Here is a 27,981-nt window from a genome sequence, read left to right as displayed (position 1 = left end):
GAGCCACCGTTGGGGAAAGAGAGATAGGCTCCAGTGTGCGCCCCACCATCATGTGGCTGACTTGAAGCCTAGCGAACCCGTGCGAATCAACTCTGACGGATCTCTGGTGGGAACGCAAGACGCACAGGCTGCGATCGTCAGTGGCGTGCTCATCGCAGGCATTTCCACGTTGCTCGTCCATCGAACAGGACGCAGTGCTAGAGACGAGTCGCGAGTCGGTGCAGGACATCTTGCATGGGTTCTGACTGCTAGGTCGGACTGCTATCGTCGTAGTTTTTTTTTCATTTTCCCCAGTGTTCTGCCACCAGTGGCGAACGGTGTTTGTGTTGCTTCATCGTGCGAAATCGGTGCTGCCCCTGATCGGAGCAAAAGTGCATAATAGTGTCCTCGACATAACCCGCAGCAGGTGCGAAGATATTGGATTCACGACTGCACTGTCGAGTGATCCTGATCGAGGGCCCAGTGATCGAGGGCCAGTGATTGGTGGCGTGTAGCCAGTATGAAGCTTCCGGCTTTGCTGTTCGGCCTCGGGCTGATAACAGGTGTGCTGTCGCAAGGATTCGGACAGCAGCCCCCGCCATTCCGACCGGTGAGTAAGAGCCAGAGGCGTCGGCGGGAAGAAAAGCGAAGCTTAAAAATAAGCTCTCACTTTCTCCGATTCTGCCACACACTTGATCCGCACCCGTACGATAATAGCAATAACACCACCAGCAACAGCAACAGCAAGCAATATTGATAAAGTGTGAGAAACGGGCAGAAAGAGAGCGTCCCGTAGGGAGAGAGAGAGAGCGAGGGATGGGTATCTGCCGGGAGGAATAGAGAGAAAGATAGGAAAGCTTAACAACGGCAACGGCAGCAGCAGCAGCAGCACCGAAACCGGTCTGTGACAACGCCAGCCATCTTTCCCCGGCGGTCAAAGGCGTGCAAAGGCGCGGCGAGATGTGCCAAAAACCGGACGGAAAGGCTTCTCGAGCCCTTGGCGCCCTCGTTATGCGGAGACGGCCAAGAGTCGAATTTCGGTCCACCCCGGGGTGGCACTTGGCGCATGGGGACAACAACAACGAATGAAAAACAAAAAATGAAACTGAAAACACCGCACGAAAATTGACTGACTCCAAAAAAAAACAAAAAAAAAACCGTGCCCCCGAGGAAGTTACACGATCGTGGTTGGGTGGGGTTTGGGCGACATTGGGGTGGCCAGGGCGCACCAGGCGCGTCCGTCCATCCGACCCGGTCGCCTTTTTGCTTCCTTTGACCTTTAAGGTCTTTTGTGGTCGTTTCGAATTTTCTCTTTCACCTCGCCATTCCACCGTGTTCGGTTTGGTTTGGCAGCGCGGGAAGATCGCGATCTTCGCCGATCGCCCGTTCCCTTTTCCCGGGTTGCGGTTTATTCGATTCGAAATATGCGGCATTTAAATCCCACTCCCCAGCGCAGTGTGGTGCAGTGGAAAAATGAGGGGGTAAAATTTTAAATTTTAATCACAGCTAAACTCTAGGGTGGCCGTTTCCGCGTTTCGCAAACAAACCAGCTGGTGCAGCGGCCAATTTGTCGATTGCTTTTGCACCGCGCATTGTTCATGAGCTTTTGCAGTGCATTGAGCTGGTTTAGGGGTCTCAATCGGGCGCCCAATCTACACGTGTAAAACCCCGTGGTGACACTTTCGATTGACCGTTACCGAAAAAACTGAACGGAAAAACCGCTCGATCGCACCACGCGTGCAGCCTCCGAAAGTGAAGACAGCCCCAACCGAGCAATGAACCCGGGCATCATCTCCATTCGCAACGGCCGCGCTCGCGGAAGGTGAAATGAACAACGACGACGTGATGCGCACCGAACACATGCGCTCCCGCAGTGGCATTGGCGTAGTGTTAGTGCCGGGTTCAGTAGGAAGTGCCTCTGCCCGACCCGGGAGAGACACTAAATGGCAGCACTGTCGTCGGTTTGGCGTGACCTACTGAGGGCGTGTGTGAATCGCAGGATGGCATTACAGATTCAAGACGCGAGAAAGAGACACATTGAAAGACAAGGCGACGCGACGCGACGCGGCCTATCACACACGCGATCACGTACGAGATCCCCTTGCGCTCGTGAAGATGTGCCTCGAAGACGAGATGAGACGACCGGAATGCCCGCCCATGGTTGCGGCGTGAGTCGGCTCAAAACCCGAGAAAGGTGTTGGGAAGAAAGTGAAACACTCGTCGGTATGTTACGGAACCCCTTCTGGTGCTCGACGCCATCGCGCTTCGCGACCACCACCACTAAACGGCACACGGTGAATTCCCGCGCGGACGCAACTGCACATGGCGCATTCATTCGTTTATCATTTTCGTTTTCGCTTTCGACAAGTGTCACTTCGTTCGTTCGCTTCAAGGCTTTGCTTCCTTCGCGTTGTCCTACTTCCGAGTGGCCCAACCTGGCATTCCTGGCCGGAGGAGGTAAATTTTGCGCGCGCCGCAAAATTTCTCCAAAAACGAACCTGTTTTCTTGGCGCTTGTCTGTTGGCTCGCGCGCCACCTTTCTCACCAGGAATGTACATTGCTGCGTGCAGGTCCTGCAGCTCATGGTTTTGCCATTTTTTTTGGAGTAATGCGTTCAAAAAGACCGCGCACTGCTGCACATCTTCGACATGTCCGGGACGTGCAATGTGCACAGTATGGTATGCTTGTGCAGACATTATTATGGCGCAATATGTCGCTTCCACTGCATTGTAACGTCCGACAACGACGCTCAAATGGCCTGCTTTCCGTGCCGCCACATTTACGCAACCCTGACACGACTTTGTACTGATCACCCCCGGACGGGCACTCGATCGCGAACCTGCGTTCCTACAGAAAATAGTATGCATTGTAGCAAAGCTTTCGAATGATCTCTAGAAATCGGGTTGCACTGGAGAACCGTACCGTGATCCTTTGTCGGTTGAAATTACTGATCGAATCGTGACCGAACCGGTTGTACGTTCAATTAAGTTCTCGTGAACTCACAGAACTTCGATGGCAAAATTGGCTAAGACGTTATCCGCACAAGACCAGGGTGCCCATGCTTTGCTCCGTGGCGTTATTGCGCTGATCCGAAGATGTTCATCCACGCGCGTAAGTGATCAGTAACGCAGTAGGGAAAGAAAACATTCCCGCGTGCTGGAGCAACGCGCATTGACGCTGCAATCATCAATTGCTAATCGAACCCAACGGCAAGATACTCGCGACGCATCCAACCACAACGAGTGGCGTCTTGATAAACACATCAGCATCAGCGACCAAGCGTCCATGTCGGATGGATGCGTATTTCATGTTAGTGGTTCGAGTGGTTTTTCCACGCAAGCGGTTTATTTTTACCACCACACATTATCACACCATATTTTGGCCCATTGGCCATCATTTGGGGCGGATGTAAACGGTCGATTTTGCTTTATGGAATGCCGTGCGTCGATCTTTATAGCACCGTAACGAGATGCGATTGCAATGCGGGGTGCTGTGAAACGAAAATCGCTCTGTTCGCAACCGCCGTGTTGCAGCTGACTGGCTTCAGGCTTTAATTAAAGCCGATTGCGGAGGGGAAAATAAAGAGACGACCATCCGACGAGCAAAACGAGGTGTGCATATGAGAAGTGCATATGGAGCGTGAGCCCAATGTCATGTCGAAAGAAAATGTAAATATTTAACGGGTCACCACGCGTGAAGCGCATCCAGCATGGAGCTGGCAACTTTGTTTGCGTTTTGTAACCGTTTGTTTCGATTCGTGCTGATCGCTTTTCTCAATGACTTGTTGGATGCGGCATCCCGTAAGGAGTGGCTCGTTTCGGAGCCATTTCCTGCCATTTCTGAGAAGAGCATCGTGGCTGGGTGTGTTGGCTCTTCTCATAGCTAATGACCATCGCCAGCGGGCTCTGCCGCCCATTAAACGATCATTGTAAAAATTAAATTGCGATTAAATCAATCATAAAGCCCCGGGTTGGGGTGGCGTTCGCGAGAGTGTCGGCTTCTTTTCCAGTGCCGTTTCCCGTTCGCTTGTAGTGACGCCACGCAGCGAAATAGTTTCCGGCGCCTGGGCGCACCTTCAGCAGGGCTCCCACCGGAAACCTGGTCCGAAAATGGCGATACGACTCGCGGAGAAGCCCCGACCACCCGAAGAAAGCCGGGGCCAGCAAGTGCGTTCAAATAATTGTTCGAGCTTACGTAAGGCTCGCTCATCCATCTCACGCTGATCACGATCGTCTCTGACGCCTGATGATCGTCGCATGGGGGATGAAAAGTGGGACGCCAGTGAGGGGACTTTTACTTTCCTTCCGCTCGATTCGGTGTGACTTTTGGTCGAGCTGTGGCCATCTTTACAATGGCCAAGCATCCGCCATCGCACGGGTATCATAACAAATGGTAGATCTTTCCTTCTTCTCCCCACAGGGTGTTTGTCTATACCCTTTTGCTTTCGCTAGATCAATTCCGATTGCTTGCGTCATGATGAGCATTGGTGGTGGTTTCTCCGTAAGCGACAGGTTAAATACGTATTAAGCGGATTAATGCCGGATTTTGGACTTGGAAGTCTAATCACTCCATTCTGGGAACCGCAAAGCAAGTCGACGAAAATGTCGATAAAATATACTTAACTAGACGTATTTTATGATCAGACGAAGAAAAATTGCACTTTTTTAAACTATTTTAGCAGCCAACATTTTGGAATCCGATATTTGTTGTGAGATAACGCAGCTAAAATTATATGAATGCAGTGTATCAGATTACAGCTTCAAGCTTTAAGCTCATTAAAATTTGTGAAAAGATTGTACAACTTCATCATAAAATATGCCAGACCCTTTCGCTAATTCAGAACCTGCCAAAAAACTTCAAAAACCTAACCAAAATCCGTGTATCACTGATTGCGAAAAAAAAACAAGGCACCAGCTAAAATGCGTTGACAATTCACAACCCTTTCAAATTCGACGCATAAGAAAATTGTACTTTCGTTCGTGGCAACAGCAGCAACGGCGGGGCTTTCTTCATCTCAACTCCCCTAGCCCGCCAGCAGAATGTCAATATTTCCTCGCGGTTAATGTCACTTTCGCATCTGTGGGCTGTCTAATTAATTTCCCTTGCCAGCCAGCGGGGGTAGCGCATCCATCACATTCTCGAGATCGGGCGAGTGATTTCCGCAAGTGATTTGCCGTGAAAATACAGGTTTACACGGTGCCGTTAGTTGGTGAAATTCCAGCAGGCTCTCACCGTCCTGCGCCTGCGGTCCTGTCTGCGATCACGCTTTCCGCGCGCCGTTTGCATTGTGTTTCCCGGGGGGGCTACGATCGTTGGCGAAGGGTAAGGTAAAGCACGCCAAGGTGGCTTGCATTTTTCCAACAGTATCAGTATTCGCCCAGGCTCGAGCCGGGAGCAGGGAAACGATGCTCATCGCGAGCTTACCGCGATCGAAAATACTTACCGATCGGTCGAAGCCACCGTCTCGATACGGCGAATGCAGACGAGGAAAACCTCCCAAACACACACACACGCACACATACACGTTGCGATGCGCATGCAGTCCGTCGAGCGAAAGCACACGCCAAGCGATGTTCCCAGCTTTCAAGTGAAACCCGAAACCAAGCCAAATCAACCATCCAACACCGCATCGCCGCTCCGTTCGTTCGCCATTTTGTGAATACGTTTTCTTCTTCTTCTTCTTCTGTTGCTGTTGCTGTTGCTGTTGCTCATCGCTTTTGAGCCTTAACCGAGGAGGGGTGTGCATTCGCGATAGAAATTTCTCTAAATCCGCTCTCCAAAAGCCTATCATCGGCACGACGCCATATTTCGCGAATCTGCGAGACAGAAGCCATGTCGCGATGGCAGAAGCGCGATCGTTGCTTGAGCTTGTTTGGCTTGTTGGGGTGGTTGGATGGGTTCTACCCCCATCTTGTCGTGAAGCGAAGGGGAGAAGGGGTTCCGATCGGATGCACCGGAGCGAGGATCGATTGATTTGAATGTGAGGAATGCACGCGGTGGAGCCGAGAAGCGGTTGAATAAATTATTTAGAAGCCGTGGAAAAAGGCCCTTTCCCATATGTACACACAAAGAGAGACATTCGTGATGTACCGGCCTGTCTGCCTAAGGGAAATGGATAGGCACCGCACGAAAGCGCACTCATCTCCGATAGCGACGATGCGCGTGAGATGCGCTTCAGAGGTGCAGTTTAAAAATGCATCCAAGGAGTAGGCAAGCAGCCGGCTGGGCTTCATTTTTTTGTCGTTGTTGCTATTTACGCTGCCTGATTGGGCGATCGTTGGCGGGCTTGCCAGCGAAAAGCCGTGGAAAGCTGGTGCTGATGGTGGAACGGTCCACGGAACCGATAGCTGCCGGCATTGATGGTGGGTATTAATTTGACCGTCAAGGCTTGAGAGAGGTGGGCGCAGAATTCGCGTGTGGCCGTGGTTTGATACTCGCGGTGGAGCGAATCGCTGGTAAATGAAGTCGTAATTGCCACCGCAATGGAGGTAGAAAGGTGCAGCTTATGCAGCTGGTGACTTTCGATCTGGGCTTCGAAACGGTAAGGATCTTGGTTGGAAGGAGATGGAATGGCCGTTCGCAACCTGAGGTCGACGTTGAGGGACTCAATTATTCCGAGGATGAGGCTCGAAAAGAAGAAGCAAGCACAAATAAGACTGAATGCCCACACCCGTAGAGCCGCTAAGGTGGTACTGGGGTAAAAATTAGAAATTCCACAACGATGGCCGCATTTTGGCGTATTTAAGAAACGGGCTGGGTTGGCGTAATTAGGTGTTTTTGTTTGCGTACACCCAAGGACAATCGTAAACGAGCACTTTTGCCGAAACGGTTGTCCTTCGAGGGAAATGAGCATCTTCACAGAACAACAGAGAAGCAGAAGGTTGTACCAATTCGCATAGCACGAGTGCAGCTACGATCTGTTGGCACGATTTATGTTCACAATTTCAGGCGTTTTTTTTGTGTGTGTAACGATCGCTTGGGCAGCCTTTTAAATCGCTCAATTTCACCCGGACAGTGCAATAGCGATGGCGATAAAATCATAATTAATAATTAACACCTCCTACTGCCATTCCATTTTTTGCATTTCTACTGCTTTGCCTCTTCGGCGACATGTCTTCAGCCACACCGCAACATTGTGGCCGGTCGCTGGTTTTTCTGCCTTTTCCAATCGCGATCAAGTGATCGAGCGTCGCGATAACGTTTTGGTGGGCGATTGCAAGCGATAGCGCTGAAACGCCCAGCCAATTTCAGATAACATCAGCGTGGAGTCTTTGGCTAGCTCGTGCGATGGGAAGAAAATAGGTTTTTGCAAAGAAGCACGCTTTCATTGCACCCGGACACGGAATGTCAAACCAGATGTTGCAGGTGTACGTACGATCGAGCAATCGATTACCGCCTGATCGGGTATCGATAATTTAATTTTCCTTAAGCATGCTTATAAAATATCCGTTGCGTGGAAACGCTTCTTGGTTGGTTTTCGCTTCGTTTGGTTGGGGAAAATCGAGCCTACAAGTGTACATGAGGCCCGATTGCTGCCGCTCCGTTGCTGATTAGCACATAAGCATAGCAAATGGAAGCAAATGAACCTCCGCCTCGTATCGCCGGGTTGTCTGCATACACACAACCACCCTTCGAATGGGGTGGGTGGGTTTACTTTTGCACACAAAACCGCCCAGCCCTACCGCCCTTAGTTATGATTTACGTCGACGACGCTTTTTCTCCGCTCGCTGCTGCATTCGGCCGCATCATTCCACGCATTGTTGGAACCGTTTCGCGGGCCACTCACCACCACAGTCTCTTCCCATGCCACCTGGTGAAGGAAAAACCCACCCCACGAGTAGCGTGATCGCGCGCTAAATGAAGCTGCAGCTCTGCAGACCGATGGGTGGGCGGCTTTTGTTGCGAGTGGCGCTAGCTCGGATGCTTTTCAGACCGTTTCAAGAGCAAATCCACACTCGCGAGGGTTTTCCACCGCTCCGTGTCCGTGTTTCTAACCGCCGACAGACAAACGCCTCACCGAAGTGCCTTGGGGTAATTATGATGGGTTTTGTGTTTTCACTTGCCAGACTCCGTGTGTTTGATAGAGCGAGAGAGATTGCAGTTTTCCGCACGCTGGCTGGACGCTTGCTGGACGTTCGCAAGTCAAACACAAGTCAAACATAAAATCGATCATCGATAATGATTGCCCGAGCACTGAAACGCTCAGCTGAAAGCGCGTGTTTAAATCCCACAATGTCTTGATCAAAGCAGGCGGTGGAGTCTTAAAACAAAAAGTGATCAAAATTCTCATACTCGTGTGCGTTATGCACGCCCATGTGCTGCGTACTACTAATTTAATTAAAACCAGTACGGCGCACTGGGATTTCACCTCATGCGCTCGTTAGATTCGTTTTGTAATTAATGAGGGACACATTCCATCGCTCAATTAGTAGGACTCGGATTAAATCTGCCTTTTGGCTGGCATTAAACGTTTCCTCTGGCGACTTCATCAGCCCCATCGCATGCCACCCTGGGGGAGCGTGTCATAAAACGCAGTGTCCGGGAATCGGGAGGCCAGTCTCGCTCATTTACAGCCCACGGACGAAGATGGGAGCTATATTTTAAACACTTTTTATGGACACCCCAGCCCGATGGAACCGATCAAAAGAAACCGCTCGCCGTTGTGCCGGGCAGTTTGGTTGGCTGGCTGGCTTGCAAACAGGAAGGAATGCCAAGATTGAGGGTAAGATCATCTTACCCAGTGCCAGCATGGTGCAGAAGAACTGGCTGAAAATTTGGCGAAAGTGTTGCCAGCCAGCCTCTCCGCCCGGTACCAGTTCTTCGAGCTACCCAGTACTACGAACGGCCCCCGGAAGGGCTCGAAATGGAAAGCGGATGATGCGAGACGGGCCATTTGTTTCTCTTTTATTTTTTTTTGACTGTCCCTGCAGATGTAAATCGACGTGCCGCGTGTGAGCGATTCGAAGGTGGTCGAAAAAATTGTCCGATCAAAGCCCTGAAGGTCAGGCTCGACGAATTAGACCACCGTAATACGCACAATCTGCCATAATCCTACACCACGTCTCGGTGCTAATGGATTTAATTATGATGATGAGTTGTTTGCCTCCCCCTGGTGTGGCATTTTCCACCATTCTTTGATCTCCTCCAGCCAGCATCGTGGGTTTCACTTTTTTCCACGTATTTTTTGTTGTTTTCGTTGCGTACTCTCTTTTCTCGTAAGACACACTTCCGATGTTGAACCTTTGGAAAAAGTCTGGCAGCGGGCGCAACCCCCACGTCGCCCGTGTTGCCAAAGATTAATTAGCTTTAATTTTCCTTCGCCGTTTTTCCAACGTCACCGCCATGCCACTGCTTTACATAATTCTTTACCGATCGTCGTGGCGTCGTCCCAGCAAAAGGTGAGAGGAAACGAATTAGAAGCTATTTTTCATCGAATTTCTCCACCACCAAAGCACCCGCGGTATGATCGGCTGCCACCTTTCGCCGAACCTGGCCACATCCGGTCGCGTTCCGCCATAATTGACACTGGAGCGGTGTCAAGTTGACGCTAATTTTGTCATTACACCCAACCGGCCGGTGACGTGAGGTGTGATGATGGACGCTGCCGTGTGCCGCAAGTCATTTCCATTTTTCCACGATCAACCACGATCGGGGTCCAGTGTAGAGCGAACTCCATTTGTTAGTGTCGCATTAATGCTATTTGTGGTGGAATGGTCTACGATCAGCACTGGCAGCATAAGGGCTGTTTCCGGTTTCGCAGTTCGTCGGGAGAGAGGCTATCAATCTTGGCAGTATTTAATCCCGGGTGACGGATTCACTGCAATATGCATATATTTATCATCCACTCACTCTCTCTCTCTCGCTCTCTCTGTGTGTTAGGGAACTTCTGGTGGAACTCCGATAATTTGACCATGCGCCATGTGCTTAAATTTTGCCCAAAAACCAACCCCATTGACGATGGGCTGGAAAATGTTTTATGGTACGAATCCAGCGTTTTCTGGAACGAACCGCACCAGCAGTGACACACGCGAGACACCAAACTCATTATCACTTTCGACTTCCGTCCGGTTGGGTTGTATCTCCACCGATCGGTATTTGGGTTAGCTGCCCTGCGACGTGTGACTTTCCTTCGACAAGCGCGACGGAAGGAGAAAATGGTCGAATCTAAACTCATGCACCAGCACCAGCGGGCTCTTGCCATACCCAAAAAAAATCCCAAAACCCCCTCGAAACAAGGTCACCCGGGTTGATGCTCTCGCAGGCCAATCGTCGCGGACACAAGGCCAGATTGGGTTGGGCGTAAAATATTCGTCGCACTGTCAAGCGAAAGGAAACGCATCTCTGTTCGAACCGGACGCGAAGCGGTTCGAGAGATTCCCCCTAACATTTTGGGGTAAAATCTTCGCAAATTCGCTTTCTTTATGGGTGGATTGAGCAAAATACATTCCATAGGCCGTGGTGGCGAGGCTTTCGAAGAAGCACATTCGGCGGCACACGGGAATTTCCAATCGGTCGAAGAAGCGTCGCTGGAAAAGGAAAGTAATTTGTAGGATAATTCGCTCATGAATATTTACGCGCATTTGGATACTTTCCCGCTCTTTATCGGTGGACAGATACATGTGCTTGTTATATTTGCAGTCGACTATTTTATTTTCTGCACCAGACGCACGCTCCCGTAATGTGCCAATTTGTACAGGGAGTTCCGGCGCTTATCTCGTCGAATAACACCTTGATCTGGTCGACTTATCCGTACGCATCGTGGGCATCTTACCGTTGATCTTTCAACAACCACACTAGCGATTGTGTGCCACTAGTGATCCTGCTGGCGCTGCTTCTTTCGACCCATCGATGGCAATGCAGTTTATGGTAAAACTATGCCATTCCTTATCCGTACACTGTTCGCGTGTGTCTCTTCCTCGGCCGTGGCCACAGCACATCATCTGCAACCGGCTCAGCCGAGCGTTGGAGCAATTAATTAATCAACGGCAACACCGGGGGAGGTCTGCATTTCGCGGTGTAACCACACGAACATGGACGCCGGTACATGCCTGCATGGATGCAGCGCGATCGCTGAATCGTACGATCGATATTCATGCATGAGCTCGTCGGTAATTGAAATGAATTCGATTTGCCCTATTTAGAAAGTGCGATGAAGAATGACGGTACGGCCGGCTGGGAAATCGCTCCAACCGACCACGTGGTGATGGATAGCTGCCAAAGGAATCCACTCTTGCTTGCGCTGGTTTAGTTGGCAAATTTTCACACCGCTTCCATTTTCAAACGCATATTACACACCGGCGAGTTATGATTGCGCATGTGGCTCAAGCAGATCATTTCGGTGACTACAGTATGTGGGTTTTGCAACACGGTAGTGGTCTGAGAACAACGACACAATGTCACACACGCGGTGAATGCACCTTAGAGAAGTGCTCACTGCAGTGTAGCTTAACTAACAATGCTAGGTACTGGAGCATGGCACGGATAGCTGGAGAAAAGCACGCATTTTCCCTTCGCTCGATTGATAAACGCCGTTGCATAATGTCGCGTGTCGTTTGTCTTTGCATACGAGCGCCACTATTACCACGGCACTGGTGTAGTGATCGGTGTGAGAAAGGAAGTGTACCAGGTGCACTACTGACCCAGTGTGACGACTTGTCTGAGCAGACTAGGAAATTACGCCGGACTGAACGGTCATTATCTTAAGCGTACAGTGCGTTCGCACACGGTAGGTAGCATTCAGCCGAAGGTTGAGCAACATTTAGGTTGTCCAAATCGATTCTTTGGGAGTTCTGAGCGGCCAACCTACTGCCACGCTTGACCAACACCAATTGCCAATGATTACGGGCAAATGTGTGAGCTATTAGCCGCGAAGTGCCACGGATTCGCGATGGACGGCAGGCTGAACATTACGACCAAATATTTCGGGCAGGAACGCAGTGCCAGGCTGCGTAATGTGGAGCAATTACTTGGTAGGGTTTTTCGCTTATTCGCGCGGGGCTTTCATAAAACGGTTTGGAGCGCCTGCGAGCATATTATTTCAATTATACCGCTCATCAATATGCACCATTTGCCGGGCCAAAAGCGAACAATTTCGCATCGGCGAAACGAAAATGAAATAAAAAACACCTGAATGCAATCGGTAATTGTTATGCGAGCTGAGAAGGTCTGCTAAAACCTCGGGTAAGCTTTTGCGTGCGTTCGAAGTAGGGCAAACGGGTCCGGAAATTCAATCGACGTGCAGGAAAATGGTACGCAACCGGTTGCGGGCTTTGAAAGCTGCAGCGGGAATGAAAAATCCTTCCAACCCAAATGAAACGTTGTTGACCAAACGTGTTGTTTTGATCACGTTTAAAACGCGATTGAAAACAACGCCATTTGCCAATTTAACGGCACGCACACTCACAAAATCTCGCTCTATTTAATCGATTTCGTGAAACGTGCACCATTTGCGCAGCAAGCAAAACGCAAAGCAGCGATGCTTCATTATGCGGTTTTGTACAACGATCTGCATAAGATGCTCCGAATGACCCTCGGATCATGGTCGAGCCAGGAAGTTATGCCGGCGCGTTGCATGTCCGATGATAATGCGCCGGAAAAAACGAAGCGATCAAAGCAAAAGAGGAAGCCATGCATCACCCCAACAGTGAAAGGTTACCCTTACACGGGTGCGTCTAATGTGTGCAGTTAATTTCTTCGATGCGGTTCAGGTTTCACGTACGGCGCGCTGCCAGATGATCAGTAAGCGATCGGGCAATACGTTTCCATCGAACCGGCCCAAGGGTAGCTAGACACTGCTCCTGGAGTTGTCTGCGGGTATAAGGGGGAAAAAAATCCCAAGCTGACTGTAACGTTTACGCTTGAAATAGAAAAAAAAGAAGCTATCTGCAACAGGTTGCTGACCACGGCTGGCCAAACATCGGTAGAAGGTCTCGCTCCCGTGTTTGAGCTCCAGACGGTGGTGAGATGGAGGACCAGGTGGTAAAAGGCATTCCACGCATATTTGCGCCACTGCAACAGCGCTTTTCACTTTCCTTCCATTTTTACGGTGCAGTTTGAGGCGATCGTCTCGGTGCATTGCGCGATGGTGGCGCCATCTGCGCACGTGGCTTTAGCGCTAGACTTACCTTGCCTTCCGCTTTGTGGCACGAGGTTTAAGCGCAAAGTTAATGTCGATTAGCACTGGGACAGCAACTGGCGGATGGTTTTTTTTCCATCAAATGTGTGTCACTGCGTTCGTCGAGTCATTGACCCGTTCGAAGAGGAGCAAATGCATGCACGCCCCAAGAACACTCGCCAAACGGGCAAAGGGTGAAAAAGGCAAACCAAATGGACCATACACGGCGAATGGTATGGAAATGAGCATCCCGGGATTGTCCCCCATGTCCGGGCGATGTTTATTCAACGATCTCAACCTTGGAATTCCGGTCCGATCGCGGAACGGTTGGGCAAACTTTCACGGCTCACGAGACACGCACACACAAACAATGTACGGCTCACTTTTTTTGGTTCATTCCGAGAAAAAAACATCTCAAATATTATGTCGCTCCGTATGCCTTTTGTCCCGTGCACTTGTATTTGCACAACTAACTGGGGTGTTTGTTGAAATCGAATGTACCGTGGCCCGTGGGAGATGTGTGTGTATGTGTGTTGTGTTTGTGTGCCCAAGTCAAATAGGGTTCTCAAAGCCGCGCATTAAATTCATGCCCATAAAATTAGTTTCGGTCCCGCTTGATCCCAGCATCACGCGCATAATACCGATCAATTAGCCGAGCATTCCCAGCAATGCAACCGAGCATCATGCAACCGGCGACCCGGCGATGCCACTCAGGAAGTGGCACCTTGCCACTCGCAACAATGCATTCGCTAATAATATGCTACGCCATGTGAAAGCGAACAACTCCAGCGGAGTGTGATAACTTTCTTCGTCGAGAGATTGGCGGCCTCGACGTCTGCCAGCAGCGATAGATAAGCTCGCCTTGGGGCCTACTGCAATGCAAAAACTGCGTTCATTTGCTTCTGCTGAGGCTTCAATCGATCCAAGCAACCCACGCCGCCTCGGGGTACGTGTGATGAAGATGATTTAATATTTATTTATTTTTTTCTGTTTTGCGCGAACCGCGAACGGCAACCCGGTTTAATCAGTTCTAAAATCTGCCACATGAGAAAGCCGGTGCAACGGTGCGGTGTGAATCGGGAGACGAAAAAAGAAAAAGCAACGAGCAAGAAAACCTCCGGAGAAGGATTCGTTCCTCTTACGCCATTGGCGTGGGCCGCGTAACTGCAAGCCGGTCTCGGTTGTGGCGGAGATAATAAAACAAAACCACGGCCAGATAAATAAATTCTCCCACCGGCGCAATAATTGGACCGGCGCTGCTTCCCCTTGGGCTTCGTTACGCGGCAGGCAAGCCGTGGGAGTTTTTCCGAACCCGAATTTCCACCGTCGTTCCCTTCCGGGGAGTGGAATTAAGAAGCGCTGCGCCTTTTGGGGTGGTGTTCGGAGGGCGGGTCCGTTTACGGCTCTTATTATAAATCATCTGCGCCGTGCATTAGTTCATTCCTGTACCAGACAAAACACAAACAGCTCTCGTAACACCTTATTACGGCGAGGCAAATATTACGTTCGCTTCGCGGTCCGGGTGCTGAGCCTGCGATGAAGTTGGCAGCGAAAGTTCACCATTAGGACGTGCCTTCGCGAATTGGTCCGAGGAAACCGCCCTCGAATAGCGCTAGTAGGGCGTAAATTGACGCGACTTGGGTTGGTTTAGAAGTCCCCGAATAGCGCCTCGAACGAATGAGCCATCGTGAAGGGTCATTCGGGCGTAGTTCTCCTCTCCACTAACGACGAATCTATTTGTGGTTTTGGATGCAAGAAAACATGAAAGAAGTGCGTACTTCATGCAACCAAGTAAGCGTTAGGATCAGTCGATTAGCATCCGACGACGAAACAGTTTGATTGGGTTTATCTCATTAGAGCAGCACCGGATCACAGCCTCTCAAACAATGCCTTGATTTCTCTTTGTCTTTTTTTTACTAATTTGATTGGTCCGATTAGTACCGACGACCAAGCGAAGAATTGCACCGTTTGTTTGCCAGCAAGGACAAGCGGCATCTAGTTGGAAAAAGTGTCCGGCTTTTGAAGGGAACTCTGGTCCAATTGAGAGCACTCCGACTCATGATTACGGACCATCACAAGCGTCGAAATTCCCGCCGAACTGTTTCGAGCTTTCGTCCAGGCCCGCGCTTTCGACCGGTCCCGTCGAAAACATACTTTCACAATGAATCAACATTTACCCGCCGTTTAGCCGTTTAGTGTGGCGTGTCTCAGCAAGCGGACTTTCGGAACCGTACCACGTGGTGCATGTGCTCCACGCAAGATGGATGAAGTCGGCCATTTGTCGCTGACGTTGGCTCGGTTTGTTCCCAGTGCCCGAGCGCACATTTCCCACCGGGAAGACAAATCTTTTCAGAACAAATCGACCAATTTATCTTCTCACTCGACGAGAGCACAAGGGACTCGACATCCTTAAGAGCCAGCGCCTTCTCGTGGGACGCTTACTAATACCCACGGTTAGTTGCCACTTGCCACACACAACCACACACACACATGTGCGGGTCCTGGTCAGTGACCGTTAAATTGACGTCCCCATGGCCCAAGTGGGATGGCAGGCGGACAAACAAGAGTAGTACCTACGCGCTTTGGCAAACATGATAGAAAGTGGCAGTGGACATATTAACAAACGTGACAAAGCGATAAAAGTGCGCCTTCCGGCTTTGGCCGCACGGGTTGCGAGATGGCGACGGACATCTCATTTCGGGCACTCATCAAAGGCCGCCCCTCGGCAGTGGCCGTGGCCAGAGCGTGTAATTTTCGCGAGCTCAACCCGTTCCGCGCGTCAAACAAACCCGGAACAGTCCCCGCGGGAACCGCCGGCTGATGGTGACAGGGCTTTCGAATGTTTGTTTTTCGTATTGTCACTGCTATCTGGCCCGGTCCCGGTGTGTCACGGACGAAATGGCCGTTTTCCGCCACACGCCGTCACGGAAGTGATAGTGAGGCATTTTAGCACTTTGACTAATGTTACGCCACCGGTACACGCACACGATCGGAACGCAGAAATTGGTGGCTGTCACTTTGCATCGCAGGGCTCGGATTGGCGGGGGCCAAATTGGTGAACACACAGGAGGAGGGGGGGGGATTTTGCGGGTGGCCAAGTGATGTTATGATTTCCTCAATATGTGTTCGAGCGCCAGCACCGCAATGATAGTGATTAGCTGCGTTCCAATGAGCGAAGGAAATTGGAGCTTTCCCTGGGTGCGTTTCCTGCTTCTCGGCGCGCCCGATTCTGTGGATAGAAAACGGAAAATGAGTGGGTTTCGAAACGCCCGTCGCCCGTGCGGTGGAAATTGAATCTCATACACACCGGCTGATGGTGACCCTTTCGCGTTCGATCTGCTAATATGTCATTTAGGCACCCCGAGCTGTCATTTCGCGCTTAGTTTTTGTTTATCGCATTTGTTTCCGTACCGTCCGTATGCCGCTAATTGCCACGGTGCGGTGCGAGAGCGTATGATTTTTTTTATCGCCTTTTTTATCCCACTGTATGTAGACACCCGATTACGTCACCCGTGGATTTGAGTACTGAACTTTCACCATCTTTAGTATTGTGGCGTTGACCAGAAGGATTTCCCCGTACAGCCCACCGTTTAGTATCGTTACCTGTTGAAGCGTTTTTTAGCGATGGGCAAGCCGAAAAAAGCGCCGTTTTGATTGCGGCACAAATAATCCCACATACACACACACACACGCACACACTAACCTCAACAATTAGCGGTTCCTGGCCGGGTGTCGTCTTGCGCAACTCGTTCGCGCGATCGTCATCGGAGAATGTAAAGCGATTGCGGAGATGAAGACGAGATCGAGCGAGTGTTCGCTGGACAAACTCGTCCTCGACGTCGAGATCATGAGTGGTGGCAATATCCATATCATCTTGACGTCCGTATTTGGAATGTTTAGAGCCTCAAGGGTCGTTTCTGTTTGGCCATCGGCACCCAACGGTTTCCCTTTCGCCGTGAAAAGTGGTCGCATTTTTTCGGCCATGATTTTTTTGTCTCTCTTCTCGTACCACAGTTGCTCAGCGTTACCACAGTTGAAACATTACCACAGCTGCGGTCACCTGAGATTGTCAAAAAAAACTATAACATTTACTAATCTCATCAAACACTTAGTATCGCATAACGTTTGGCTCGAAATGTCTGCCTCATGGAGGGTCTTTGGTGTTGCAGCTCCACATTGGAGCTAAGTGGCAAAAAGTGAATTCCTTTTCTCTTTGCCGTATCGGATTTTTCTTTGTTAAAAGACATATTCCTAATTAATTTGACTGCAAAATGCTATCATTTTATTAATGCAACAACACACTGCCTATGCAAGATTAGTATAAGTGCAGCAATATATGCGCCTAATAAACAAACACGATCATCTTCTCAAAGCAAATAAGACAAGGGAATCCGTACAACGTCAGACCATCGAACATCGAGCGGCACTTTACCCAAACCACTCCCGAAGATGTTGTTCATGTTGTTGGAAAAAACGGCTGTAAAAACCTTCAAACGCTGGCTCTAGCTCAAACGATACCGACAATGTGGCTTGTTGTTTGTAAATATTTTCCCCGCACTCAACTGCACCGGACACCCGCCCCACCAGGCACCCTTGAGACGCTTAATGCTTCAGATCACTCAAATACGCTTGTTTTTTTTCTGTGTCTTCGTTTTGCTTTCTTTTCAAACATTTTCCATAGATTCCCAAATCGTTTGCGGTAAGTTCGCGTACCTTCTTCACCGCTCACGTGCTGCGCCATGTGTGTGCATCACAAACGAACGGCAACAACAACCACGGGGTTGTTCAGCGAGAAGCGAGCTGAATCAGCGGACGGCTTTTTTTGCGATGGCTCCTGCAACGGTGTCTTAGAAAGTGTTTCCCTCTCCGGGGTCGCAAACAAAACAAGGGGGGATGGGGACGAAACGGTGGGGTTGCTTATTTTTCTCCTCTTAAATTCCACTCTCGAGCGCATCATCGATTAATCAATCAATCAACCAATCAATCATAAGTGATCAAGTATTATGCAGACGGCGCTCGCAGCGGGCTTCTTTTTTTTGCTCCTTTTCCCCTCAGGGGGCAGCTTAACGTTACCGCTCTGGAGGATGTTTGCCTGTTGGTTGGCGATCGGTTCATTTTCGGACACCGATCGATACGGAGCTTTTTTTTACGAAAATTGAAATTCGAACCAAACTGGCGCTGCGTGCGTTGCGTAAGTGACGAGCAAAAATTAGCCACCAATTCGTCCAAGGTGTGCATCCCGCCGAAGAGCAATGTGCCAAGGAAAACACTAGGCACCGTTAGTGCGATCGCTGCTGCGGTTATTTGAAGGGGTAAACCTTCCGGCAATTGTGCGAGACCCAGTATTACCCGGGACGTGCCGAATGCAATTTACCTCTAGCTGTGATTTGCGCCACGCGATCGACCCTGTGCATTATGCAATCGAGTAGAGCCACATGGATAGTAGCGTCGAAGTCGAAGCGATCGTAGGGCGAAACCAGGTAACAAGACCCTACTGTGTAGCTTTGGTCAGAAAATGGTCCATTCTTCCAGTTCGGTGTGCTTCTTTCATCGTCATCCCAGCCAGAGCTAGAAAGCATTCGACACAACAACGCGCTCTGATAAATACAGCATGATCGATGGCGATGTTCAGTCGAACCGGACTGCATTTGAAGCAACTTTTCATTCATCATCAAACCCAAATGCACGGGAATTTCACTCATTCATCGATTGTAATGAGCGAAGTTTATCTCCATCGCTCGTTTTATCGAGCCGATCCTCTTCGAAGCGGGCGCCGCCTTAACGGATGTAATTGAAACTTGCGTAAAGTACATTTCACTTTCGTTTAATCATGGCCGGTCGATCCCACCCACTTGTTGGTGTGCCGGCAACTGGGCCGGTCAGTTTGGCTTGCCCCCGCTCGGATCTGTACCGGTGGCGGAGGCTTGCGGAGGGATCATTTAATTATACTATCCGTGTCGGTGGCGTCAGTGCCGCAAGCTACATAAATGCAGTCATTTTCAACCGATAGAGCTACACTTTCTCCCCTGTCCGCCCACCAGCCGAGGAGAAGCTTGCTAGAGATCGTGCAATCGGCATGAAAAAATGGTTTCATGCGATCAACCTGATAACCAAGACAAATCACTCCACTTCTGCGGCTTGACAGTTTAAAAATGCTTCATTAGTTGAACCGAAAACAGGCGCCTTTTGTGTAACAACGAAAGGACAAACTTTATTTAACTGGTTTGTTACCGTTTTCAGAACCACGGGAGAGTTTGTCGGACATTCTCATTGCGACGCATGCATCGCGATGCCAAGCGGAATAATTACTCAAACCTCAATGCAATGTCCTCGGGATCAAAAGTTGATTGGCTTTTTAAAAAAACACTCTCAAATCATAGAAACCAAGCTGCAAGCGCATGCGAGCAAGGGGTGCAGAAAAACAAGATGCTTTTAAAACCAGCAAGCTCTGGTCACAATGGCTCTGGTGGCGCAGTTTGCCTTGAACCATCTCGTTATTTGACCCGTTTCCGAGTCCGCTTGGTTTTAACGTTGGGCCGCGTTTGCTAGCTGCACAAGAGCACGTTCACTTCACCCTAAAAACGGCAGAGTGAATGCGCTGCTTATGGTCGATCGAAGATCTTCTCAGGCTCCAACGGTGGACTCGTCACGACGGATCCGGATCGAGAGATCGGTGGACGTTATGGCACAAAAATAATGATGCTCTACCTGCGCGATCGGTGCCGGTTGTACCGCATTAAATTAATATTCATCGGAACCGTAATGAGTCGGTGGACAGTCGAATGTCTGACCATTCGTCGCTCTCTCATCCGTCAGGAAGGAACTGCGTCGTAATGGTAATTACAATCATCTGTGGCGGCAGGCACCCAGCAGTACGGTGGCTGAAAGCGAAGGATTTCAATTGTGGTAAATTCAATTCCTGCGTTTCACACATCAAGGGTACTTTCACGACAAGCACTTGTTCGCTGGTGACAGCGGACCTGATGATCGAACGCACTCTGACGATCGTTCACGTGAAATGTCAAGCGGGACGCGTAATTTATGCAAACACAGGAGTTATGTCTTTTCTCCTGCAGATACCCATGTGGGCAGATGACGAAATTTAGCATCTTCAGCTATAAAACCTCTAAAAATGGGCTTCAGCCGCGCAGACAAAGTGGCACATTCATTGCTGGTCCCACACATTCTTCTGGGCGGCGGGCGAATGGAACCGAGCCACACCGCCGAGGAGCAGTTGGAAAGTGGGAAGAATTAAATTCCACGCTTGGCTGGACGCAGGCATGTGGAAAAAACAAAAATATATCCTACGCACACCGCGCCGGATCCGGCCCGCGGTGCCGAAAGCTGAGCAATCAGTGTTGCCAACGGAAAGGCATTCGATCGAAAAGAGTGAAGTGAAAGTCGAATCCGGACGGATCCGCTCGCCGGTGGCCGCACAAAAGAATGCAATCGATCGTGGAATGTCCACGAAGGAGATTTTCCGCCGGAATGATGCAACAGAAAAAAAAGAGGCGTACAAAGAAACGTCGTGCATCCATGCAAGATGGAACATTGCAATATTTCATGCACACGGCCAGGCAGATTGCGCTACACTTACGATCCAAGCAAGCCAGCTCCGTTAGCTGACGATGAAGTCATTGACAATGCGTTGCCTAGGTACAAATATGTTTTATTGTGTGCTGAAATGAAGTGAAAATTTGAAAAAAGAGCGTGGGACTTCATACGAATGTTCCATCCTTTGGTTCATACACATGTAGCTGGACTACAAGGATTCATGCTGTCAAACGTCGAATCAACACCAACATTGGTCGCTTTTATGATTGTTACGTTAATTACAGGCTCTTTAACGTAGTGCAGGGCTTTATAGTGGAGTATATTTCCTGCGTACCTTATTTACGTAAGATTTATTCAATTCAAAAGATCCACAAATCATGGCACGAACGGCTTGTGAACCAATCATGTCAATACTCCTGAGGTAGTACGAATTCTTAATCAAACACGATGCTCATTCTTCGGTATTTTCCCATCCTACGGTACGGTACTGTTGGATCCTCGTTTTCGCAGTCCTCACACGTGTATTGCTGTAACCTCCAGACACATGCACCGTCGCTCAATTGTGTAAATTTGTATTATGTTATTGGATTACGCGCTCTACGAAGAAGTTAATTATTCGTCAATTGAGCAGCGTGCCCAACCCGTCCAACATGTTATACGCAGACGATGCTAGTAGTTTGCTCATTGGCAGAATGAAACCGAGTTTCGTAACTTTCGACCCGATTTGCATATGCATACACATGTCTCGATGTGCACACATCATCATTCTCTGCCCGAAGACGTCGTGGAACAAAAAAAAATACAACAGCATTAATCAATGCCCCTCGTAGGTCGTCCACATTCGCCTGGAGCTATCGGGCACTCCAAAATGGCGTCATTTGCAACACTGCCAAGAGAACCAGGAACAGAAAACGCCGCTTTAGGCACACGATCACAGGTTTGTTACGCATCATTGCAGCATTCCGCGGTCGATCGAAGCTTGCACACTTCCCAGGCCCCGTAACTGGAGCAACCGATTGTTCCGATTCTGGTGCTGAACGCCAGGCGGACAAACGCCAGAGCCACCACGCCATTACTGACGTAACAGTTGGCGCGTGAGAGTGCGGCTTCCTCGCGAAATGATGCTACCGAGTCGTGTTCCATTCCGGATGGAACGCTTCCCTCCCAAAAAAGGGAGGAGATGAAAGCTGTGTTTTCAGAGCCACCAAATACCGCGACGCCATGATGCAAAGCGCCGCCATGACGCATCATCTGTTTCCTGCGCGGCTGTCAAAACAATTGACCATCGCGTGGCACCGCTGTTGTTTACGCTTAGTTACGTACCACACGCGTACCACAAATTCAGTGTGCTTCAAAACAATCGACCTGCAAACTGCATAACCTCTTAGTAAACCGCCCATCTGGCCGCTTCCAGCGAGCATTCGGCCACGGGGAACTCTGGTCCGGATCGCTCAATGAGCGGCCAGTTGTGGCTGGTTGGAAGTTGCGTGCTAAAAGAGGCGCTAGGTTACATCATCCCGGACCGTGCTTTGAGCGCATCTCAAACGAACGGTTTGTGGAACCTTCGCTTCCCGGTACCTTGGGTTTGCGGTTCGCGCTACTTAGCGTTGCAGATTCGATCGACGGAAAGCGTTCCCTTTCTCTTGCCGAGTGGGTCATCTGCCTAGGGAACGGTGTAATTGTGCAAGCCGGAGTGTTGAAGAGGATTTTAAGCGACGAACGCGCCGGCTTTATGACCGGTGTGCAGATATCCCACGGGGTGCAAATAAACACGCTCTCCGCTGATTGGGTCAATTTATTGATAGTGAAAGGGTTTCTTGTGCGGCCACTGTGAGCGAAAAAAAATTACGCAACCCAACACCGGTGTGAAGATCGTCCCCCCAAACCGAACGAGCTGAGTCAAGTGACCTTAATGATGCATGCCGTTCTCCCCCAAATGCTGGCCGTTTGCTGACGATGATTCTTCTTTTCCATCCACTCCAGGTGCCACCAAAGGCGCAACGTCGTCAGCTGACGCAACAGCAGCAGACGCACATTCTAAGCGACATCCAGAAGCACCAGCATCGCTTCAACCTTCACCAGAACCAACGATCGCCGAATGTGTTCATACAACCGTCGATTCAAATACCGGTGCCACCGCAACCACACGCTGGCAGACAACCGTTTAGCGCTCCCAGCAACACACAGCAACACTTCCAGCCGAACGCACACTTCCATCACCACTCGAACAACTTACATCCTCCACCACCGCCAGCTGGACCGGTGAGTTCACCGTCCGGCAACTTCAGAACACCTTCCAGCCGACCAGGACCGGGCTTTGGAACACAAGTAAACCGCTACTACTTCCAGCACCACACGCAAACCACGTTCATACCCAATTTTTTACAACTCTTGCAGCAGGACACACGACTGCCACCGCAACAGCGCTCCGTACAGAACCAACTGCAGCAGGCTCAGTTCTTCAACGGGCCTGTCCCACACACCACTGGCGGATCATCGCCTCCACTACTGAACAGTCAGTCACCGCAATTCCTGAACAACATTGACACTGGTGCGTTCGGTACATCCGCCAACAGACCCACGAACGTGCAGGGTCCTCCATTCCTGCAGGCACCACCTTCTTTCTCCGCCAACGGTCAGGTTCGCTTCCCGAACCAACCACCATCCGTTTCCGGTACACCGACTTTGGGCTTAGTCCAGCAGTCCGCTCCACTGTTCTCTAACCAACAGTTACCGCTGCAAGCATCACCACCAAACTTCAAGTTATCCGCACCATCGACCATTGGCCAACCGTCGTTCGGTGTGCAACCGGTGTTCCATGGACACTCTGGCAATCCAGCCCTTCAGTTCCCACCGGTTTCACAACCTCTCGGTGGTAGCTTCTCGCAACCAGCTTCTCAATTGCACCAGCAGCAGCAGCAGCAGCAACAGCCGCAACAACAGCTTCCGAGACTCCAACCGAACGTACCGTTCGTGCAGACATCCGGAAACTTCAACGTCCAACCGGTGGCTGGATTCCCTCAAGCTCAACCGCAAGTGCAGTCGTTCAATGCACAGCAGCCACAGTTCGGTGGTCCGATCAGTCAAACGGGCAGCTTCCATGGGCAACACCAGCAGCAACAAGAGTACGAGCGTCGTCTCAAGGAGGAAAGCGAGCGAATTCGCGAACTACAGGAGAAGCAAAAGGTGATCCAGAAGCACGAGCAATTCCTGCAGAAGCAGTACCAAAAACAGCAAGCCAAGGTGCAACAGCTGCATCAGGAGTTCCTGAAGAAGCAGCAGAAGATTCTTCAACAGCAGCAGCAGTATGAACAGGCGCAGAAGACCGTCGTTCCTACACAGATCCGTTCGCGCGAGGTTCTGCCCTCTGAGCGCACGCTGTTCGAGAAGGTGGTCAAGATGCAGCCGAAACCGGTGACCACATTGGAACCGGTGACGGTGACGTCCGGACCGACCGGTACCGGACACCTTTCGGTGATTCCGCTCAAGCCCAACAGCAAGAAGGACTACAGCAGCATCACGCAATCGGATCTGGACGTGCTGCTGAGCTCGAACCGTCAGAATCTGTTCCAAACGATCAAGAGCGAGACGGTTAAGCCGGCGAAACCGAAACCCACGAAGGTGAAGTCTACGAAGGCTCTCGGGCGAGACGATTTGTTGAAGCAGCTGAAGTTGGCCTTAGCGGAGACGTCACCGGATTTGGGCGGTAAGAACTACAGCTCGACGGATCTGGTCTTGCCGAACGGTGAAAAGGTGCAGGTTATCCGGACGACTGATCCGGAGATCATTAAGCGTGCCAATGCCAACTCGGAGGGCGTACTAACGCAGCAGCTCGATTCGCCAACCACACCGAAACCGCTCTCCTTCGAGGACATCGCACGCAGTGGTCTGCTTCCCCCGGGTGCGGACTTTGAGCTGATCAAGCAGACGGAAGACGGCCAAATCCAGGAGGTCGGTAAGATTCCACCACAAAAGAAGGTTACCTTCGTGTACCTGGAGGAACAGGACGACGGATCGTACAAGGTGCAAGGCGTGAAGGGAAGCGGCGACAAGGAAACCAAAACGTCCGGTGCCGATGTGGATAGCATTCTGAGGAGGATCAAGAACGGGGAAATTCAACTCCCACCACCATCGGCAGTTACCAAGGCTCCTGCTAAGGCCGAGATTCCGGATGTACCGATCACGACCACTACACCGCGCCATCAACCGATCAAGAAAACCAACTCGGTCACGATCATCCCCCATAGCACTCCGATCGAGGATCATCATCCTTCGACGGCGTTCCTGTCGGGTAGCACCATTCAGCACACAGCCTCACCGGCTCCAGCCACGATCTACGCCTCTACGGCGTCTCCGTCGAGCGCCAGTGTGGTCACTGCATTCGCACCAGGTGGTTATTCGGGCAGTACACTTCCACAGCACGCTTCGGCTCGACTCTCAACACCTGCGCCAGTTTCCGGTAGCTTCCCGGCCGACAGTACGGCTCGGTACTCTGAGGCGAACTCGATCTACACTCCGGTAGCGACTACGGCGATCCCACCGTCACCAGCAACTCCAGCACCGGGCATCTACCAGACATCTAGCAACACCGAGAAGTACTTCTCCGATGCCACCGCAGCAGAGCAACAGCAAACGGCCAGCACCTACCATCACCAAACGCATCAGCCCACTGTGAACAGCTTCAATGACGTCGTTCCGACGGCTTCCGCTTCGGAGACGATAACCCAGCAGCAGCAGGAGAGCAACAAGCTACAAGCTCAGCCAACGCCTTCACAAGAACCGACCCAGCAGCAGAACGAACTGCCAGCAATTCTCAAGAATAACGGACTATTTGCCATGGCCAAATACCTCCGTCAGTCTGGTCTCGACACGATTCTGAACGAAACGGGTCCGTACACGATCTTCGTACCGACCGATAAGGCCTTCCGGAGCCTGCTCGTCCAGCTGGGTGGACCCGAAAAGGCGGAAGAGAAGTTCCGCAACAATCCACGATTACTGAGCGGGGTAAGTGTGTCCACGAAGTGGATGTCCCAAAGTCCTCACTTCCAGACAATAACGCTTGCCTTCTTGCAGTTGCTGTTGCACCATGTCATTCCCGGATCGTTCGAAATTGCTTCGCTACAGGACGAGATGACTGGTGTGTCGCTGGCCGGAACTCAGCTGCGTGTAAACCAGTACAACATGCACGATTCCGAGTGGAACGATGTCAAGGTACTGACGCTTGGTGGAAGAAACGCTCGACATTTTCACCACTTCACGTATGTGTGTGCTTCTCGTTACAGGTTACGACCATCAACGGCGCCATGGTCGTCCCGGACAAGCAGGACATTGTGATCCCTCAGGGTATTGCGCATGCCGTCGATCGCGTCATGTTCCCGCTACCAGTTGGTGATATCCTGCAGACCCTCCAATCGGATCGTGAGCGGCGTTTTACGCATTTCTTGCGAGCTTTGTTCGCATCGGGCATGTCGGATACGCTCCAGAACAAAGGTAGATCGCTGCGATAAGCAACTCAATCGGCGTGATGTTGATGGCCATTTTTTTTTTTGCTTGCAGGTATCAAAACGTATACAGTATTCGCACCGACCGATGCCGCATTTGCTCACCTCACGACGGAGGAACTCACCAACCTAGTCACGGATAAGGACCAGGCGGAGGAACTGGTGCGAAAGCACGTCGTTCCGGGCACTCTGTTCACCGCTGGCATGCGTTTCTACCAGGTGAAGGACGTCATGGCGGAAGGAAAAACTGTGACCCTGCAGAAGACGGGAGGTAAGCTAATGGCTTGGAGTTTGTTCATGACGTCCGGCAGTGCCGTTATCTAACGATGTGTATTTCGTACTTCTTAGGTAAAATCAAGGTGAACGATGGATTCCTGCAGACGTCCAACATCCCTACGACGAACGGCGTTATACATGCTATAGACTCACTACTGTAAACCGCAACAACTAGCGTCTTAGAATAATCCGCGTCCATGAGCAATCGTTTACGAACGATTCCCGTGCGAGAAAAAAAAATAACACAATCCGATTGGTTTGTGTAGTTGTTAATTTATTACGAATTCAAAATGCGAATCTATCCAATGCCTATCAATGAAACGCACCATCAATTTCAATCAAAATTTCGTTCAGGTTCTACGCACCGGTTGAAAAAACAAATTTTCAGAAAAAGCAGTTGCGAACGATCGAACGCTGACCAGGATCGAGTTCCGGGCCGTGAACATGCCCGGGTCGGCAATTTTGCTGTTTGTTGAAGGAGCGCTGAACTGTTTTGATTATCGTTAAGTTTATTTGATAATTTATTCGTTAAGTTTAGTACATGCCGTTTTGTACGATTTCCCGCAACTTGACGGCCCGCGAACTAGGGGATCGTTGTAAATAATATGATGAGCAGTGTAATAAAGTAAATTGGCTTTAGTACCCGAATTGGTTTCAGTTATGTGTGTTTGCTTCGGGAGATGGTAAGTTGTGCAAGAAATGTGTAAAAATCTGTTTTTCACGGTCGGTTATGCACTGTATGCTGTAACTATACGTCACACTAGTGCTATGTGAGCATCAATCCTTCGAGCACAATGCCAGAGAGCAATCTTGAGGCTGGCGTCAATCAATCCGCCCTGTAGCACTATGGTAAGAACAACAAGTTCGCATAGGCTGGTGTGCACCATATGTTTCTCTCGGAAAGTTGTATCGTAACACCCGCCCTAAGGTATGCAATCTGCATGCCATACCACGATACAATTCCAATTTGATTTGCTTGTTTTAGTTCTTTTCGGTAACGGTATCAACAGCTCAGCATGATAATGAAAGAAAAATCGAGAAAACAAAAGAACAATCACAAATGCTACGTTTTTTACGTTTTGATTTCCATTTCCAATATTGATTTATTATAATAATTATTTGTATATATATATATCATCAATAACAGTTCAATAAATTGGTACCGTTTTCTCGTCTTGCCGCAGTTATCGCTCCCTTACTAGGGCTATCGAGTTGATGGTAAGCGTTCTAGCACTTCATTCTCCGAACGACATCATTTAGATACTTTGAATTGTGTTTCATGCGGTGTTCCTTACTTCATACACGGTTAATTTCCTAGTTCAGCATTCTCGAGTTCCTGGACTGTTGGTACCACTGCCCGGTACCCGGTTGGATGTTCTTCCCATTTTGTGAGCCATTAAACGACAGTACAAGTTTCTTCATCACCCATCAACATGCCGTGGATGGGAGCATCAGTCAAGATTATATCATATGTCGTGTTTGTAACAACGCGTGTTCAATAAATAAGCGTACCAAGTGTTGGGTGAGTTACTATGAAACGATCGAGAGCCGTTACAC

General features: G+C 50.2%; 1 protein-coding gene across 1 annotated transcript; it reads left to right on the top strand.

Moving 5' to 3' along the window:
- The first annotated feature begins 499 nt into the window (after positions 1-499).
- LOC128725170 (uncharacterized) lies at positions 500-26,995 on the top strand. Its single transcript, XM_053818893.1, has 7 exons — positions 500-589; positions 17,775-17,792; positions 22,631-25,651; positions 25,721-25,858; positions 25,930-26,137; positions 26,204-26,419; positions 26,497-26,995. Exons 1-7 carry the CDS (start codon positions 500-502, stop codon positions 26,583-26,585), a joined length of 3,780 nt encoding a protein of 1,259 aa, XP_053674868.1. The 3' UTR covers positions 26,586-26,995.
- Positions 26,996-27,981: the final 986 nt, after the last annotated feature.

The sequence above is a fragment of the Anopheles nili genome, chromosome 3 (genome assembly GCF_943737925.1).
Source record: "Anopheles nili chromosome 3, idAnoNiliSN_F5_01, whole genome shotgun sequence".
Taxonomy (NCBI): domain Eukaryota; kingdom Metazoa; phylum Arthropoda; class Insecta; order Diptera; family Culicidae; genus Anopheles; species Anopheles nili.
This window is presented reverse-complemented; position numbering and strand designations above follow the sequence as displayed.

What these genes read in the sequence shown, in the direction of transcription:
- LOC128725170 (XM_053818893.1), top strand. Translation starts at nt 500, where the DNA reads ATGAAGCTTCCGGCTTTGCTGTTCGGCCTCGGGCTGATAACAGGTGTG. An exon ending in CCGAGTGGAACGATGTCAAG is followed by an intron (nt 25,859 to 25,929) that starts GTACTGACGCTT and finishes TTCTCGTTACAG; the next exon opens with GTTACGACCATCAACGGCGC. An exon ending in GACCCTGCAGAAGACGGGAG is followed by an intron (nt 26,420 to 26,496) that starts GTAAGCTAATGG and finishes CGTACTTCTTAG; the next exon opens with GTAAAATCAAGGTGAACGAT.